This window comes from Nelumbo lutea, chromosome 8, assembly GCF_056320005.1.
Source record: "Nelumbo lutea isolate HS-2025 chromosome 8, American lotus-T2T, whole genome shotgun sequence".
Taxonomy (NCBI): Eukaryota; Viridiplantae; Streptophyta; class Magnoliopsida; order Proteales; family Nelumbonaceae; genus Nelumbo; species Nelumbo lutea.
In genome coordinates, this window is record NC_142691.1 from 41,160,349 (window position 1) to 41,177,503 (window position 17,155).

A 17,155-nucleotide genomic window follows, 5' to 3' on the forward strand; every position below is an offset into this window, starting at 1 on the left:
TTTCTTACAAATAAACACTCCCAAATGATGGCAGAGTTCTTAAAAAAATGATTGAAGAGAGAGATAGAAGAACTTAGGTAGTATTTGAAAATACTTAAAAAAGTATTCTTCTAAGATACGAGACTACACATTAAGTGGTTTTTAATTATTTATAAATACGGGATAAAAAAGTGAGAAAGAAGTATTTCTTTGACAAAATGACTTTTAATTGGTTTTTTTAAGTATTTCTCTGAGAAGTAGTTATTCAAAAAAATAGGACGGACTCCCCCGATAATTTTTTATAATGCCTAAAGTACCCCCCAAGTGTTATACCTCATCCTTCTCCATTTGTTCGAACCAATCCCTGATGATTGTTCCATCTCTTCGAGAAGCCTTAAACCATCACCCAAGCAACTCTTCTTACAGTAAGCATCAATCCTGATATTTGTTCCATCTCTGTTACAGAGAAAAGCCCGGTGGCAGTGGCGAGACTGACGGTGCTAATCGCTCTGTCCGACGAGAAACCGAACAGGTTAGTGGGCTTTGAGTGAATGCGTGATTCCTTCTTTGACTAATAAGTGCTCTGTGTTTTTGTGAATAATATGTTATTCCAAGAATGGTAAAGCAATTGTTGCTTCTGTGTTCAAAAGGGTTCATTACTATGAACACAGAAGCAGTCCGATGCCCGTTCTCCAGCGGGTTCATTACTATGAACACAGAACTAGAGAGAGAGACCAGGGAGAACGGGCACCGGAGATCACCCGCTGGCATTTTCACATTCAAATAAGTCCACTCCCTCTTCCCCATATCATAAGCTATCAGGTGGTAACCTTGCGAAGTATTGAGCGGAGTCGCGAGGCAATAGAAGAAACCGTCATGCCAAATCGCATGAACTTCATACCAAAACTGCAAGAATTCCAGTTGGGACCGACAATGGTGTTCCCATCGCTATGTTCTAGAATCATAGACTTTGGTAATGCTCTCGTTTGAATCAGGTTCAGGGGTTCCAGTGACCAAAATCTTGTACGAATTGGTGATCCCATCGGTGACCATGCCGACGATATTGATGATCCCATTCACCATCGCTGAATGAGGGATTTAGTGTCGACAACTCTAGTGGTTATCTTGAAGACCTGCAATCAGATTTGGATGATTCACATTCAACGTTTTCACCCTTTGGTTGGGTAAGTATTAATTTCTTCATTTTTTTCTAATATTCAAACATTTGCAATTTAAGATCTAAATCTAATATAGTTTGATTACATTCAAACAACGACCTTCAATAACTCTCAGCCACTGAGGAATCTTGATTAGAAGGTCGTTGTTTGAATGTAATCACACTATATTAGATTTAGATCTTAAATTGCAAATGTTTGAATATTAGAAAAAAAAAATGAAGAAATTAATACTTACCCAACCAAAGGGTGAAAACGTTGAATGTGAATCATCCAAATCCGATTGCAGGTCTTCAAGATAACCACTAGAGTTGTGGACACTAAATCCCTCATTCAGCGATGGTGCGATCTCAATTCTCTTCTCAAACACAAAAGCTCCTCTTTTGTTTCTTCTCAACAAAACCCTAACATGATCAAGGAAAGTGATTGTGGAGGTTTCCCAAGGAGAAAGAAAGTTTGTGGCATAAAGTGATAGAAAGCATACATGGATTGGCAGCTAATGGATGAGATGCTGGTATCTTGCCTGCCTTTTCTCCTTTCATCTGGTATGACACTTGTTTAGGTAATAAGGCCCTTTTTTGGGAGGATGTTTGGATTGGGGACCAGCCTCTTAAGGATAGGTTCCTGGCCCTCTACTCCTTGTCCTTGAACAAATTTAAAGTCATCTCTACCTTTCATGTTTCTGGAGAATCGTGGGATCTAGGGTTCAAGGGAGGGTTGAGGGAGTTAGAAATAGGGTTGGCAGATGATATTTTCTCTCTTCTAAACTCGGTGCTTTTGGACCAATCTTGTGTTGATAATAGAATTTGATTTGAACAGTCCTCTGGTTGTTTTTCTTGTTCTTCTTTCTTTAATGCCTTAGTGCACTAAACCAATTTAGTTTACTCTTTTCCTGTAAAAGAAGTGTGGAGTGCTCCTGTACCTCCAAAGGTGAGGGCTTTTTGTTGGGAAGTGGTTCTCCAAAAAATCAACACTTTGGACTTGCTTAAGAAAAAAGACCGAATTGGTTCTTATTCCCTCATGCTTGTAGCCTTTCTAAGAGTTGTGAGGCAACAAATCATCTACTAATCTCTTGTCCTTTTGTTACTCTTATTTGGGATAGGTTCTCGTCTCTCTTTGGGTACAGGTGGGTTCCTCCTACAAGCGTGGTGGATATTTTTTGAATCTAGCTTTTTCCATCAGCTAAAGAAAAGAGAAAGGATAGTGTGGAGAACAATGAGGGCAATAGTTGTTCGGGCAGTGTGGGAAGAGAGAAATAACAAAAGCTTTCAAGGGAAGGAAAAATCAGCACATGAAGTCATAGAAGGGATCACTATCAAGGTTATACATTGGCTGAAATCGCTGGAGAACAGTGGCAGCTTCTTCCTATCCCTCTTTAGCTATTCAAGAGGACTGGTCACCCCCTTTATTTGTGGCTGTTAAGCTAAACTTTGATGGCACTTCTGTAGGTAATCCAGGCCCCTCTGGAATTGGGGGTGTCTTTAGAGATGGGGGAGCAAAAGTCCTAACCCTTTATTCTGGCCCGATAGGCTTGGGAGACTTTCTTAGAGCAGAAGTTCTGGCACTCCTATAGGGGCTCAAATTGGCTAAACAGCTGGGTTTTTAGTAGTTGGAAGTGGAGGGAGATTCAAAACTGGTAATAGATTGGATGCAAACAAACAACTTGGGTGCTTGGTCCCTTAACAACCTATAAGGGAGACTAATGGTGAGAGGAAAAAAAAAAATGAAAAACCGAACCGACCGAAACCGAATTGAAAAATTGGTTAACCAAACTGATCGGTTCGGTGTTTTCAAAAAACCGAAGGAACCGATCGGTTAACCAATACAGAAAACCAACTGTTAACCGAATCGACCGGTATACATATATTTCTATATATCATATATATTTATGTATATTATATATATTTGTTATATATTTTAAATTAATAAATATGCATATATATTTATAATATATGATATATTATTTATTATTTAAAATATAATATTATATATATATTTATAATTTTTTATTTTTTATTTTTGGAAAAAGGTAAAGTAATTTTATTCTATAAGAAAGCCAAATACAACAAGACTCAGGCCAACTAGGCCTTCTTGAGCCCAAGACTTATTACAAGAAAACTGAAAACCAATGAATCGAACCGGTCAACCGGTTAATTGATAGGTTTTGGTTACCGGTTTTCCAAAAACCATTGCTACTGGTTTGGTTACAAAATTAGCCCCACGATTTGGTTAACCGAACCATGAGCACCCTTAAGGGAGATTATGCAACTAACAAGAGAGCTTGAAGTCTGGTTTAAATGGACTAGGAGATCAGCCAGTGCAATGACCGATACTGTAGCAAAGCAAGGAGTTAGTAGGCAGAACCTTTTTTGGGCCTGTTTGTAATATTGATGAGGGGTCACCTTATTTTTGAAGGTGACAGTTTGTACTAAATTTTTTAAAGAATTAATGAAAGTTACCGTTTCCCATAAAAAAAGGAAAAACGAAAACATCGGGCAAAGGGCTGGGACACGATTGTCACTTAAAAAATTTTTAAACTTAAAAGTTGTAAATTAAAAATAAAATTGAATTATGAATCGTTGCCTGTTAACTGAGCTGTCTGGGTCAATGGTTTTTCATTAAAAGACCAGAACAAAAAATGTAACCGGATGACGGTTTGAAGGGTTAACTGTCAAGGTCAACGGCAGGTTGAGAACATTGCAGGCTACACTGAAAACCATCTTCCATCAGAAAAAAAGCTCTACCTTTCTAGGAGCCTCTTCTGGTTCCACTCCATTGCTATTTCTATATACTTGGACTGTAGATGCCACTCAGATAATTAGAAAAGGATCTTGAAGGAAATGCATATCTGAAACATTGCCTTCCATAACCATTTTTGTTAAATCATAAGTAACATTTAGCCCCTTGAACACTTAAATTATCAATCTGCCATTGTGGTGAATCTTCCCCTTGCTTATCACCATGAGCTTTCATATTCAAAATCTCAGTTGCAACATTTGGAACTTTTCCTTCAATCTCTAGCTTAGGAATCACCATCTCAATGTGTTCAGCTACCTGCAATACAAGGAATACTTCTTGCAAAAGAAGTGGGCGTGGAGCAGCTTCTGATTGAAGGAGACTCTAAGACGGTGGTGGATTGGTTAAATAATCCGGAGGATGTCACTTGGGGCTACAAAAATGAGTTAAAGAAATTCAAATGGCTGACAAGAAATATGTCTATAACAGTACAATGAGTTGGGAGATCAGCTAATGCTTTTGCTGATGTCTTGGCAAAACAAGGGATAAATAGGGAAACATTGTTTTGGGCACAATTGTAACTATTTTTTTAATTTCAACATTCATGTTTTCTCTGTTGTAGTTTGTGTCTTTGCTGTTTGGAGAGGATGCTCCTCGCGCCTCTAAGGGGATCTTCTTGTATCTATTCATTATTTTAATGGAATTGTTGTTATTTATCAAAAAAAAAAATGTGTTCAGCTACCTTTGGTTCTTCAGCAAACTGTAGGACTTCTTCCATTGTTGATGTTGGCGGAACTTGTGCCAAGTCAGGTTGTAAATTGTAATTCTTGAATTGGTTCTAGTTGAACCTGTAAGGTAAAGTCTCTTACTTCCTTACTAGGATCTGCTATAATCAACACATTTGTATCTTGCACCTGAATTTCTTTGACTTCCCCTCTATCTCTTCTTAATCATTAACCTCCAGCTGATCATGGGTGTTAGGAACTCCTTCAACAATTTTTATTTTTTCGTGGCCTGCATCCTCTTGATTTTCAATATTTACAACTTCTATGGCTTGAAATTCTGGTTCTTTAGTTTCATCCTCAAATTTAGCTCTAGGATAGGTATCAAGGTATCAACATGCAAAGAATCATCTACTTTATTTTCAGCTTTGTACCTTCTTTCCCATTGACTTCAAATTCTTTGTTGTAACCAGCTGCTGCTTCTCTTGCATGAGGTTAGTCAACTCTATATATAGATCATCATAGAAGTCTAGTGGGATGTTCTTTTCTTACAAACACCTCTTCATCTCTACCCATGTAGCAATAGGATCATCACCTCTGTTTTCTAGTTGCTCAAGAGTTCACCAGCATACTTTAGCATGACTTGTGAGCTTAATGCGTGCAAATCTAATCCTTTGTTTGTCAGATATATCATTTCAGTCAAAATATTCTTCTAGTTCAGCAATCCAATCAAAGAATACTTGCAGGCCCATTTCCTTTGAAATCCGGTATTTCCTTTTTTCTTCTAATATGTTTGAAAACCTTACTCTCGTAGTCAACATTTTTGGATCTGCTTTCTTCATCCATTTTCTCAAGTAAATCAATCAGAGACTCTTCATATGGTTCAAAAACCCAATCATCATTGATTCTAGACCTGTAAGATTGTTTAGAAGATATCCTAGGTTTATAGAATCAGTCACTTTGTAGAAGATAGTGAATAACCATTAGCTCTGATACCAAACTGATGTAGAACCAACCCAGTCCCAGTCCTTGGAGAATGTAGAATGGCCTTCTTGATAAAAAACTCATGGCTGTTGGTGGTTGTAATGGCTTCTTGAAGGTATAAGAAAGAAAATAAAGAGAGAAAGAAAGGAGATAATACCTAGTATCATTCATGGGGTGTCTAGAATCACTCTAGGGTATGTAAATCACTCACCATACTTATCATAAGCTCAAGAAAACTCATTAAACTTTATTGATTTTTTTGTAGAACGTCCATACATATTTATAGACTCTAGACTCATAATAATCCTAGGACTCAAACTGTTTGGTTCATAAGAATCCTGGTAGGACTCAAATTGAATTGCCATTATCCTATTTCAATTCAAAGAAGACACGATAACTCTTATCTGACTTATTCAATGACTGAAACTTTTACATAAACAATCTATAAACACAGAAATCAAATCCTATCATTGGATCCCCCAGAAAACTTGTAAAATAACAAAAAACACTCCTACTGTCCAAAAATACAGAAATGCATAAAATTTCACAATATTCCAATTTTGACTTTTCAGCTCTTGCATCATTGGGCTTGCTGGAGAAGGATTTGAAACTTGCCTATGCATCAAGATAGAGCAAGTTAGTGATTGAGGGTGACTGCCAGGTAGTGTTGGACTGGATGGCATCAGCTGGAGAAGGACCATGGACTCTTGGATTTCAGTTTGGAGAAGTGCTCCCAGGCGGCCAGGCCTGGAGTACTGTAGACCATGTGATAGCTAAATTGAAAGGATGTGGATATTTTTTTGATATCAACTCAAAAACATTAATAAATTATTTTTAACTGTCACTTTTTTTTTTTGATCAGCAACACAAATAAATTTTATTAATAGTGAAAACAATAGAATACAACAAGAAGTTGTGAAAAAACAAACCCATTACATAATTAACCCCTCATTGAGTACAAATGTGCCCAAAACATCTGTTGTTTTTGAACCCCTTGCTTACAAAGGCTGTCTGCCAAGCCATTTAAATTGCCTGAACTCATTTCTCAGCTGCCAAACCACTCCTTTATCCTAGAGGTGTGACAGTAATATGGGTAGTCACTTCTTTGGATAAGTGACAGTTATCCAAATGAAATCTTCTTTTAGCTGTCATTGAATATTATCATGGAGTGGATCTACTTCCTATACATGTTTTTGAATTTCATGTAATCTCCTAGACAGAAGTTATTGAAGATAAATTCAATCAAAAAGCCTGGTTGCTTTTTTCAACAAGTTAATTAAATTGGTGATGACTAAGATGCTGATAATTTGTTTTTTTATGGAGCATGTGGAAACTTTGTAGAATGGAACTTCATTCATATTTGCTTTAAGGATTGGAAACTCGTTTTCTAAAATATTCAATAGAAGAATGCCTTTATGAATTTGAATGTAATAGTTCTAGCCTTATAGGTTTTCAGGAAAAAAGTCATTTCTAAATTTATCAGAACTTTGATAATGAATCAATTTTAGATGTAATCATATGTATGGAGTCATGATGAAAAACTAAACATTTCATTCTCTGGATTGTAAATGCCCACTTATTTATTTTTTATAATGTTATGATAATGACACTCTACTTTCTTGTGTTGTCTGCTAACAAAGGTCCATGTCTTACAGATTTTCACTTGATGGTTGGATTTCTGCAATAAGATTTGCTTGTTTGTTTAAACATGGGAACTGAGGATTTTATTGACCTCCATGCATATAACAGTACTGACACTGGCAACGAGGCTAATGAATTGCATAATTCTTTCTCTGAGCCAAGTGAAGTTGATTGTCAACCTAGTTGTTCCCAGGATAAAGAAGACACCATAATTGAGAAGGTTGAGGAAGGCATTAGTAACAGTGTAAATGTAGATTTCCAACATGTTCAGGATATGGATCTTGATGAGGATTTAGTTCACAAACAATCTATTTTGGAAGTGAATGTTAAATTGACTGAAACCATTGCGATGGAAGAGAAGATGATTAAAATCAATTCAGCAACCAATGGTGAAATGGGAAGTCCAGCAGCCCAAAATGGAAGTGCCGTCAGCAACCATATGATAGATGGGGGCTATATCCTTCTGTAACTTGGTTAACTTTTATGCTCTGTATTTTACATTGTTGTACTAATTGGAAGGACTAATCAATTTGGAGCACTACTTTTGAATTTGGTATCATTTGGCAATTTAAGTCTATTATAACAACGTAAGAATGAACCATATTTTGCTTACTCCATAAAATGCTTTATAGCATGTTCATGGAAGTTAGTCTGTGATCTAATAGTAGCAGCTGTCTCTAGCATTTTATCAGATGTCTTATCCCATGTTTTTCCATAATTACTGCCAACCAGCTGTAACAGGTGTTAAAAGAGCTCGAGTGACTTACAGTTACGGGAATCCTTCAGTGCATGTCAAATATAATTCATTAACAAGGTTTGGGCATGTATAGTCTCTCTTCAACAAACAATTAATTTGCTATGTTACCCAGATACCTTTACAAGGGTACCATATTGTGTTAGATGCTTCAGGTTCTAGTGTAAATTTCATATTTAATATTGTACCCAATCATATCCTTGCTGTATCTCAGTAAAATAGTTAATTTTTATAATTTTTTGATGAATAGGTAAGGAAGTATAGTTAATTTTTATATTTCCTTACCTACTTAAGATGTAATGGTCTTTGCAAATTGATATTTATGCTCAACATGATTCCTTCTCTTCTCAGGGCTAGCAAAAGAAAGCTTGAGGAACTTTTACAACAATGGTCACAGTGGCATGCTCAGAATGTGTCTTCATCTGATGTAAGTGATGTAGGAAAGAAAGTGTCCCATAATTTCACCAGTGATTGGTAACAGTGGGGACTGTGGGTTAGATCTGAAAATAAGGAAGAGAATTATTCTAGATATGGAATGGGTTAAATGGTAGTTTGAAAAGGAAGGCGCTTTATGGATGAAATATCTTGACACGAGATTAGAGAAATTTCAGATCTACAGTGATGAAAACATTGTGAAATATGCAAAAATATAGAATGATATTTTATGAAATGATAAAAGAAGTGTAAGCACACCTTTTAAATTGTTATCTTGTTCCAAATCATTAAACAAAACTAAGAAACTAAGGTTATAAAGAAATTAATTTGTTCTGAAGTTGTCTTGTAAACCTTGAGTTCAAGCAATATTTAAACTCATAGAAAATGCAAATGATTCTAATAGATCAACCAAATAATCTATTACATAAACGAAAACTAATTTTTTAACTTAATGTTTTGAAAAATTTATCAAAAAAAACTTATGTTTGTACATACTATTGAGCTGGGTCAAAGTGGTACTCATGTCCATTAGGCAGGTAATAACATTTTTTCTCCACATATCTACAATATTGTCACCAACTTGTGTTATAATACTATCTCTAGTACTCCACATTAGTGTTGGTAGTGGAGTACTAGATATTGTATGCTGATTCTAGTAAAACTTCATGTTGATACCCATGGAATGGAAAATATGTTGTCAAAATATTAGGGAATTTATGGACATTTTAAACCATGGAGTAGACTTTGTGTTAATTGGCATCTTTTATGCATTAATTGGTACTCGTGTCCATTAGGCAGGTAATAACATTTTTTCTCCACATATCCACAATATTGTCACCAACTTGTGTTATGATACTCTCTAGTACTCCACATTAGTGTTGGTAGTGTAGTACTAGAGATAGTATGCTGATTCTAGTAAAACTTCATGTTGGTACCCATGGAATGGAAAATATGTTGTCAAAATATTAGGGAATTTATGGACATTTTAAATCATGGAGTAGACTTTTTGTTAATTGGCATCTTTTATGCATTAATTGTTATCATTACATAAAGAGAAATCTTAAGTAGTAAGGGGAGATGCTTGTCCATATTTTGGGCATCAGAATACATTCTTTTGTTTGTCTTCCTACTCTTGAGGAATTGTATATACCGTTGTCTCCTTTTCTCAAGAGGGGTGGGTATCTTAAATCATTTATCTAGAGATGTGCCTGGTGGTTTAAGAAAAAATAGGGTACAAGGTTCAAAGTATTGATATATCATATCTTTAGGTGCCTGATACACCTGTTTACAGGTGTTTTCGGGAACCCTTTGTTATTAAATATTAAAGGCATGTGGTTGAAAGTGCCAATACACCTCTGCCAATGCACAGAGGTGTATTGAAACTTTGAACCATGATAGGGTATCTGAGTCACTATTACCTTTGTCACATTTCACTATAAATAATAAAACTCTCTACTTTTCCTCTTACTTTGACTACTATTTCAGCAATGTTCTCTCTGGCATTCATTTCTGTATCATAAATGTCTTGACGAGGGTAAGTTGTATATTGTTTCCTGGCTCTTTTCATGTGTATGGTTGGGTGCACTGATAAAGCAAAGCATCTCTATTTATTTTAGACAATTACCGATTTTTCTGTAGTTCGTCAATGAAACAAAAATTAATTATGTACTTTAATAATGTCAGGATTCAAAAGAAGCATTGGAATCAGGCGAAGGTACTTACTTCCCTGCGATACATGTTGGCTTGGAGAAGTCTTCCACTATGGTATTTTTCTTTTTGTTGATTGTGCTAGATGAATTTATCAGATGTTTTGTTGATTCAATTTTGGACTTATGTTGCAAGAGTAATAATGTTTCAGAAATAGCTACTTCAGAAAACCCAAAGTCCTAGTTATATGCGTGAAGCTTCTATTCTATATTATGAGTTATATTTCTTACGTAATTTGATTTATTCAAGTGTCTGATATAAAGGGGATGTGCTTTTATATAGTTAATTGCACAAGGCTGCTCCAATTATGATCTTTAACCCCCCAGGTTATTGGATTTATCTTAAAATATGACACTTTTATTAATTAAATATTTGTTATAGATAAAAATTTTATTCAATAAACTTTGTGAAGCCAGAATCATCAGTATATGCTCAAGTACCTTAATGCCCAGAATTATCTATAACTGCCCTTATTTCATGATTGACTTGAAGATCGTATGAGTCTGTAAAGGGAATACTGTTAGATTGCGGTTGAAAGTTTTGTAAGTTATGATTAAAGTATTCTGAACCGCATTTCAACAATGCTTCCAAATTTTTAACCCCTTATTGTTGATTCTTTTGTACCCTGGACCCGCCTACCTTCTATCAGAATTCCTCCTTTTTCCCTTTTTCTGTCATGCCGTCCTAGACCCATTTTTCTTTCACCTAATAAGGTATGCAAACTATACCCTCTCTCTCAATCAAGTTTCTATGAGGCATGACTATGTAGCCAACTATCAATTAGCTTTTTCTTTTTGGTAAAAACCAACTGTCTTTAAGCTCATGTAAAGACCAAAACAGTTGCAATTTATTACATTTAATGCCCTGTTTCTTACTCTTTAAATTCCATGTAATGAATTAAAAGTAAATGTACAAATATTTGTAGTCATATTTTTTTATTTAATCATCATCAATCACACATGCAAATAATTAACACCAATTAACAACATATTTTTTATTTCATCATCATTAATCACATTTAATGCCCCGTTTCTCACTCTCGAAGCATCCACTTTGTGCTAAAAATGCCAAATGTTAGGTCTGTGTGCAGTCCACCCTTACTCTGTCCCAGAATGGCCGGGACTAATTTTGCTATTATTAAAATGCCTTGCCTTTTGAGATCTTTATTTACTTGTTTATGGGGATCACTCCCCCTTTGTTATCTGTAGTAGAAGGTGCAAAACTCCAGTCTTATTTGAAACCTGTGATAGAAAAGAAGATTTTGCAGAGAAGAGAAGAAGAGAGAAATTAAGAAGAATGGCAGAAAGCCAAAAATCAGATCTGACTCCCCCTTTTCATTATCTTATATACTCAATTACTCATAATAAATCTGGATACAATGACAAGTATATCCTTAGTAAATCAGCTACTACTAAAGAACATAAAAACCACTCTTAACAAAACATAAACCAATGGGCCTTGGGCCCAATAACTCTAACTAAACATTATAAGCAAAAAACAAATGCTATCAGCCCAATCTCAACACTCCCCCTCAAGTTGGGAATAGATGTCACACATTCCCAACTTGCGTAGATCATGCTCAAGCTTGTTTCTCGCAACTCCTTTTGTGAGAACATCAACTAGCTGTAAATTAGCAACATATGGTAGGCACACTTCTCCGGATGTCACCCTTTACCTTATAAAATGTCTATCCACTTTTATATGCTTCGTTCTATCATGCTGAACTTGGTTATGGGCAATGTTAATTGCTACTTGATTATCATAATATGGCATCATAGGTTCTTCTGCCTCAATTCCTATCTCTCCTAACATGGACCGGAGACCTAGAGGAGTTTTGAAACAGCATGTGCCATAGCTCTGTATTTAGCTTCTACACTTGTCCTTGCTATAACTAGCTATTTCTTACTCTTCCATGTAGTGATTTAAAAGGCACGCCTGAGGCGCGCCTAGGCACATAGGCGAGGTGCATTTTGGGGTATGCACCTCGCCTAGGTCCTAGGCGCACCTCTTTCAAAAGGCGTGCGCCTGATGCGCCTTGCGCCTCAGCCTAGGCGTGCACCTTTTTAAAATTTTGCGCTTTTTGCTTTTTTTTTGAGTCTAACGGATGGGCCGGGGGTTTCGCCCCCAGACCCCCGACCACACCCAAGTCTATGTTAGGGTTTGAAATTCTTTTTTCTCACATAGAAAATAATGATTTTACAACTTCCATTGCCTTTTAAGAAGATATTTTATTGCAATTAATGAATGAACAAGATAAGAAAATAGGGGATTCTCTCTGCTCCGGTTCTCTCACCTTGCTCGCTCACTGAAGTTTTGAGAACCCCCCTATTTGCTTATGTTGTTCATTCATTCATTGCAATAAAATATCTTCTTAAAAGGCAATGGAAGTTGTAAAATCATTATTTTCTATGTGAGAAATAAGAATTTCAAACCCTAACATAGACTTGTTCGGGCTTGCCTCGAGGGGCGTGGTACAAAGGCGACTCATAGAATCAAGAATGCAATATGTTTTACATCACATCAGCTACTTGAAGCAATGCAATTAAGGAAAAAAAGATATTGTGGGTTTTACATGCTTCAAAATGCTTTATATGTTTGCTTTTATTTTTAAATTTTCATTTGAATACGTTTTACATGTTATGTTTATGTATTTTAATTTTAGATAATAGGTTTTTAAAACGTTTATTTTAAAATTTAAGTTTAAATTTTTATTAACATTATGCTTAATATTTTTTAATTTTTTGCATTTTTTTTTAAATTTTTGGAATTTTCTGACCTTTTTCTTATTTTTTAGCTTTTCTTTTTGTAATTTTGCACCTTTCTTAAAAAGGTGCGCGCCTCGCCTAGCGCCTTGCGCCTCAGGCGCAAATTGGCCCTTGTGCTTTTTTTGCGCCTTGCGCTTTTAAAACATTGTTTCCATGAAACCATATTACTTCCAACAAGGGTGCAAGCTCCTGATGTGGGTTTCTTGTCATCCAGGCACCCCTCCCAATCAGCATCTGTGTAAGTTCTAACTTGAAATATCCATGGTCAACAAATAGTATGCCTTTACTTGGGTAACCCTTCAAATCGACAAGTATCTTGTGAATAGTCTTCCAGTGTTGAACTCGTGGGGCATGCATGTACTGACTTACCATACTAACTACATAAGAGATATCTAGTCGTGTCATGTATAAGTATAGCAACTGGCCCACCAATTGATACCTCCCAACATCTTTCACTAGCTCACCATCTGAAGCATTCATCTTGTGGTTCTGATCAATAGGTGTATCAACTGGCCTTGCCCCAAGTTTTCTTGTCTCCTATAGTAGGTCCAAAACATACTTCATCTGTGAAATGAAGATCCCATGTTTCGACTTTGCCACCTCAATGCCCAGAAAATAGTTCAGCTCCCCAAGGTCCTTAATCTCAAATTCCTAGTGTAGGTTCATCTTCAAGATATCAATCTCACTTAGATCATTTCCTTTGGCTCAATATCATCAACATACACTATCAACATTGACACTAGTGATCCCCTTCTCTTCACAAACGGGGTATGATTAGGTTGAGTTTGAGTATAGCCAAATATAGTCAATGCACTCCTAAACCTGTCAAACCAAGCTCTAGGCGATTGCTTTAAACCATATAAATACTTCTTTAACCTACATACCTTTCCTTTGGCCACATCACTGTAAAAACCAATTGGAAGGTGCATGTACACCTCCTCATACAAGTTTCCATTAAGAGTAGGTAAACTGCCAGAGATAAGAGGATCTGAATTGAATTCATCTTGGCCACCGTTGCAAAGGTCTCCAAGTAGTTTATCCCATAAGTCAGAGTGTACCCTTTTGCAACCAGCCTCGCCTTGTACCTTTCTATGCTTCCATCAACCATGTATTTCACTGTATAAATCCATCTACATCCAACTATCTCATTGCCATAAGGTAAATCCACAACCTCCCATGTCTGATTTTTAATCAATGCTTCCAATTCCTCTTGCATAACTGTCTTCCGCTCAGGTTTGGAGAGAGCCTCACTAGCACTCCTGGGTATAGACATAGAGTCAAGGGTGGATAGGAAGGCCTGATAGGAGGGAGATAACCCATTGTAGGAAAGGTGATGTGATATGCAATGAGTTGTACATTTTCTCTTCCCCTTCCGGAGTGCAATAGGAAGGTCTAGGTCATTTGTAATGGTGGTAGGAACAAGGGTGATAGTATCAACAGGAACTAAACCATCAGAGGGAGCAAGAGGCATACCTGGGTCTGTGTCAATTGAACTTGGAATCTCCGATAAGCTAATAGGGAGTGGTGTGGGTTCCTTTGCTATGGAATCTATCTCCCTGTGCTGCCGTAGGTGCTATCATCATATCATGTAAAAAACTGAGAGGAAGGACACGATGGAGTTGGCAAAGTGGGTGGAGCTGGTGGGTCAGACACTAAAGTAGACAAAGGAGTTGGAACGGGAAGTGGTGTAGATTACTCACTAACTTCCCCAAAACACTGCCCTTGAGAAGAACTCCTTGAGAAAAAGGGTGTGTACTCAAAGAAAGTGGCATTCATAGTAACATACTGACTCCCTGAGACCGAATCATAACAACAATAACCCTTTTGATTTCTTGCATGCCCAAGGAAAATACACCTTTTCGCCTTAGTGTCCAACTTTGAGCAGTGAGGACAAAAAATATGGACAAAGCATACACGTCCAAATACCTTCAAAGGAACATGGAATATCTTCCCGTCAAGAAAAAGAAGGCTGAATGGAGTAATGTATCCAAGAACACGAGAAGGTACCCGATTAATCAAGAAGACTACTATAAGGACTATATCACCCCAAAACTGAATTGGAACTGTAGGGCTCACCGCTCACTGTCATACTTCTTGCCACTTCCACAATATGTCTATTCTTCCTTGCTTAGCTAGACTATCTGCCAAAATGTTTGCAAACCTTCTAACCCAATAACTTGAATGAGCATGTCCTTTGAGAGCCAGTTGAACTGTCTGAGGTCATTCCTTAGATGCCAAGACACTCCCTTCGCCCTTCTCCTCCGCCGCCAATTTTGGAAGGGCCTGGATTGCCCACACATCTTTCTGATCTTTCCTCCCCTCTACATTTTCTTCGGGCCTTTTTTGGGTTTAACTCTTCAATCCTTTTAACAGTTCTCTTCTTTGTTTCTTCAATTTTCCCAAATTCTTCTTTATTCCATTTTGATTCTTTCTTTTAGTTTCTTCAATTTTTTAGTAAATCTCACCCCTCTATTGCTTATATTGATTCCACCTTCCATCCACAATCCTTTTATTCTTTTCGATAAACCTTGGGCCTTCTAACCACATATTTTCAAATCTAAAAGGTTTGGGGCCCCCAAGTAGATACTCCTAGTTTAGGCACAAAGGACAGTGATCAAAGGTTACCCTAGGGAGTGCTTTTAGGATTAGGTTTCCCCATAACTTCCCAATCAATGGAAAACAAGAATCTATCCAATAAGGAGCAAACTTGATTTTCTTGAAAGTTGGATAAGGAAGCTTGTAGTAGGGGGGTTCTTTTAGCTTCAAGGACTCCACCAAGGCACTAAACTTCCTCATGCTTGTCATTATAGTCTGGTTTGGGTTATTTGTTTCACTTGTGTATCTTATGGCATTGAAGTCTCCACCCAGGCACCAAGGTCCCTCCCTCAAACCCCCCTAATTAAAGGTAGCTCCTCCCGAAAAAGGTCCCTTTCTCTATATGAGTTAGGGCCATACGTTAACACTCATTCTCTTCCATCACTTGCTCTTTTAGCATTTATTGACATTGAAAAATGTTCAATCAATTCTTCTAGGCACTCTACCTTCTTGCTCTTCCAAATCGTGAGAATACCACAAGACACACCCTAGGAAGGGGCAAAAGATCAGCTCAACCTCCTACTATTCCAAATGCTCCTTATCCATCTATTGGCCAAGTCTGAGAGCTTTTTTTACTTTTAACATTACAACCTCCAGTTTCTCTTTTCTTAAGACATTTGTAATAATTCTCCTCTTTTTTGCTCTTCCTAAACCCCTTGCTTTCTAGCAAAGAATCTTCGTTTAACCAAGTTTGGGTAGTCCCCCTCTAACTCCAACTACTAATCTCCTGACTTTTTCTACTTCTTTTGGTTATCTATCTTTTCATAAGATGCTCAACAAGCTAACTTCTCCACTTCAATCATTTTCTTCTTTCTTTTTATTTATTTATTTTTTATTTTTTATCTTCACACACATCCTTCTTGAGGTAGACTTTAAGCTTTGTGTTCTCTTTTCCAGAGTTTTTTATTTTATTTTTGATAATTTTCAGAGTTTTTTAGTTTCTGCCCTTTCTCTTTAGGCCGCTCACTGTTTTTTCTTTCTTTTCCATTATTTTTCCCAACATCCCCTCCTCTCTCTATCAAATCTGTTGTAATTCCCTACATCTCCACTCTCTTCTCAGAAAACTCTTCCAGCTCAATTAAGCTGGCTAAGTTTCCTAAGACTAATTCCATAATCTCCTACTCTAGATCCAAATCTCCACCTCCTTTTTCCATTTCTGTCACACTTGGGCCAATATCTGCACCAGGTGAGGCATCCAAGGCTGGATCAGCACAGTCAAGTACAGGAGGATTAGCACAAAGAAATATGGTGAGACATAGGAGAACAAACAAAGGGATGGGAGTGGGGGGAGGCAAGAAAGGGGGAAGAAACTCCCTGAACCAGGTGAAAACCTCCCTGCCCAGAGGCAGGTTTTGAAGGGCTGAGTTCCTTTTCAGCAACAACCTGTACGGCTAATTGGATCTGTTCCTCAGGTGATCCTAGGTTCAGCTCATTTTGTAGGCCCAAATCCCCATTACGGACACACTGCAATTGTGCTTTTTTTAAAGGATAAACAAAAACTTTCATCAAAATAAAATAAAGATACATTACAGACCAATTGGTTGTCAAGATGATACTTCAAAACAACTAATACATCATCAGACTGTAAATGAATCCGCATTACAAGGTTGCATTTAAGAACACTCCAGTAATTCTCTAAGAAATCAGATATGTTAACTTGAT

General features: G+C 37.0%; 1 protein-coding gene across 1 annotated transcript in view; it reads left to right on the forward strand.

Moving 5' to 3' along the window:
* The first annotated feature begins 308 nt into the window (after positions 1-308).
* The window catches only part of LOC148843900 (uncharacterized), a 90,851-nt gene continuing 74,004 nt past the window's right edge, over positions 309-17,155 (forward strand). Inside the window, exons 1-5 of the mRNA XM_088957160.1 lie at positions 309-511; positions 7,252-7,692; positions 7,967-8,051; positions 8,343-8,418; positions 10,110-10,190. Of these exons, the coding sequence (XP_088813286.1) occupies positions 7,305-7,692; positions 7,967-8,051; positions 8,343-8,418; positions 10,110-10,190 (630 nt within the window). The 5' untranslated portion in view covers positions 309-511; positions 7,252-7,304. The remainder of the gene's footprint in view (positions 512-7,251; positions 7,693-7,966; positions 8,052-8,342; positions 8,419-10,109; positions 10,191-17,155) is intronic.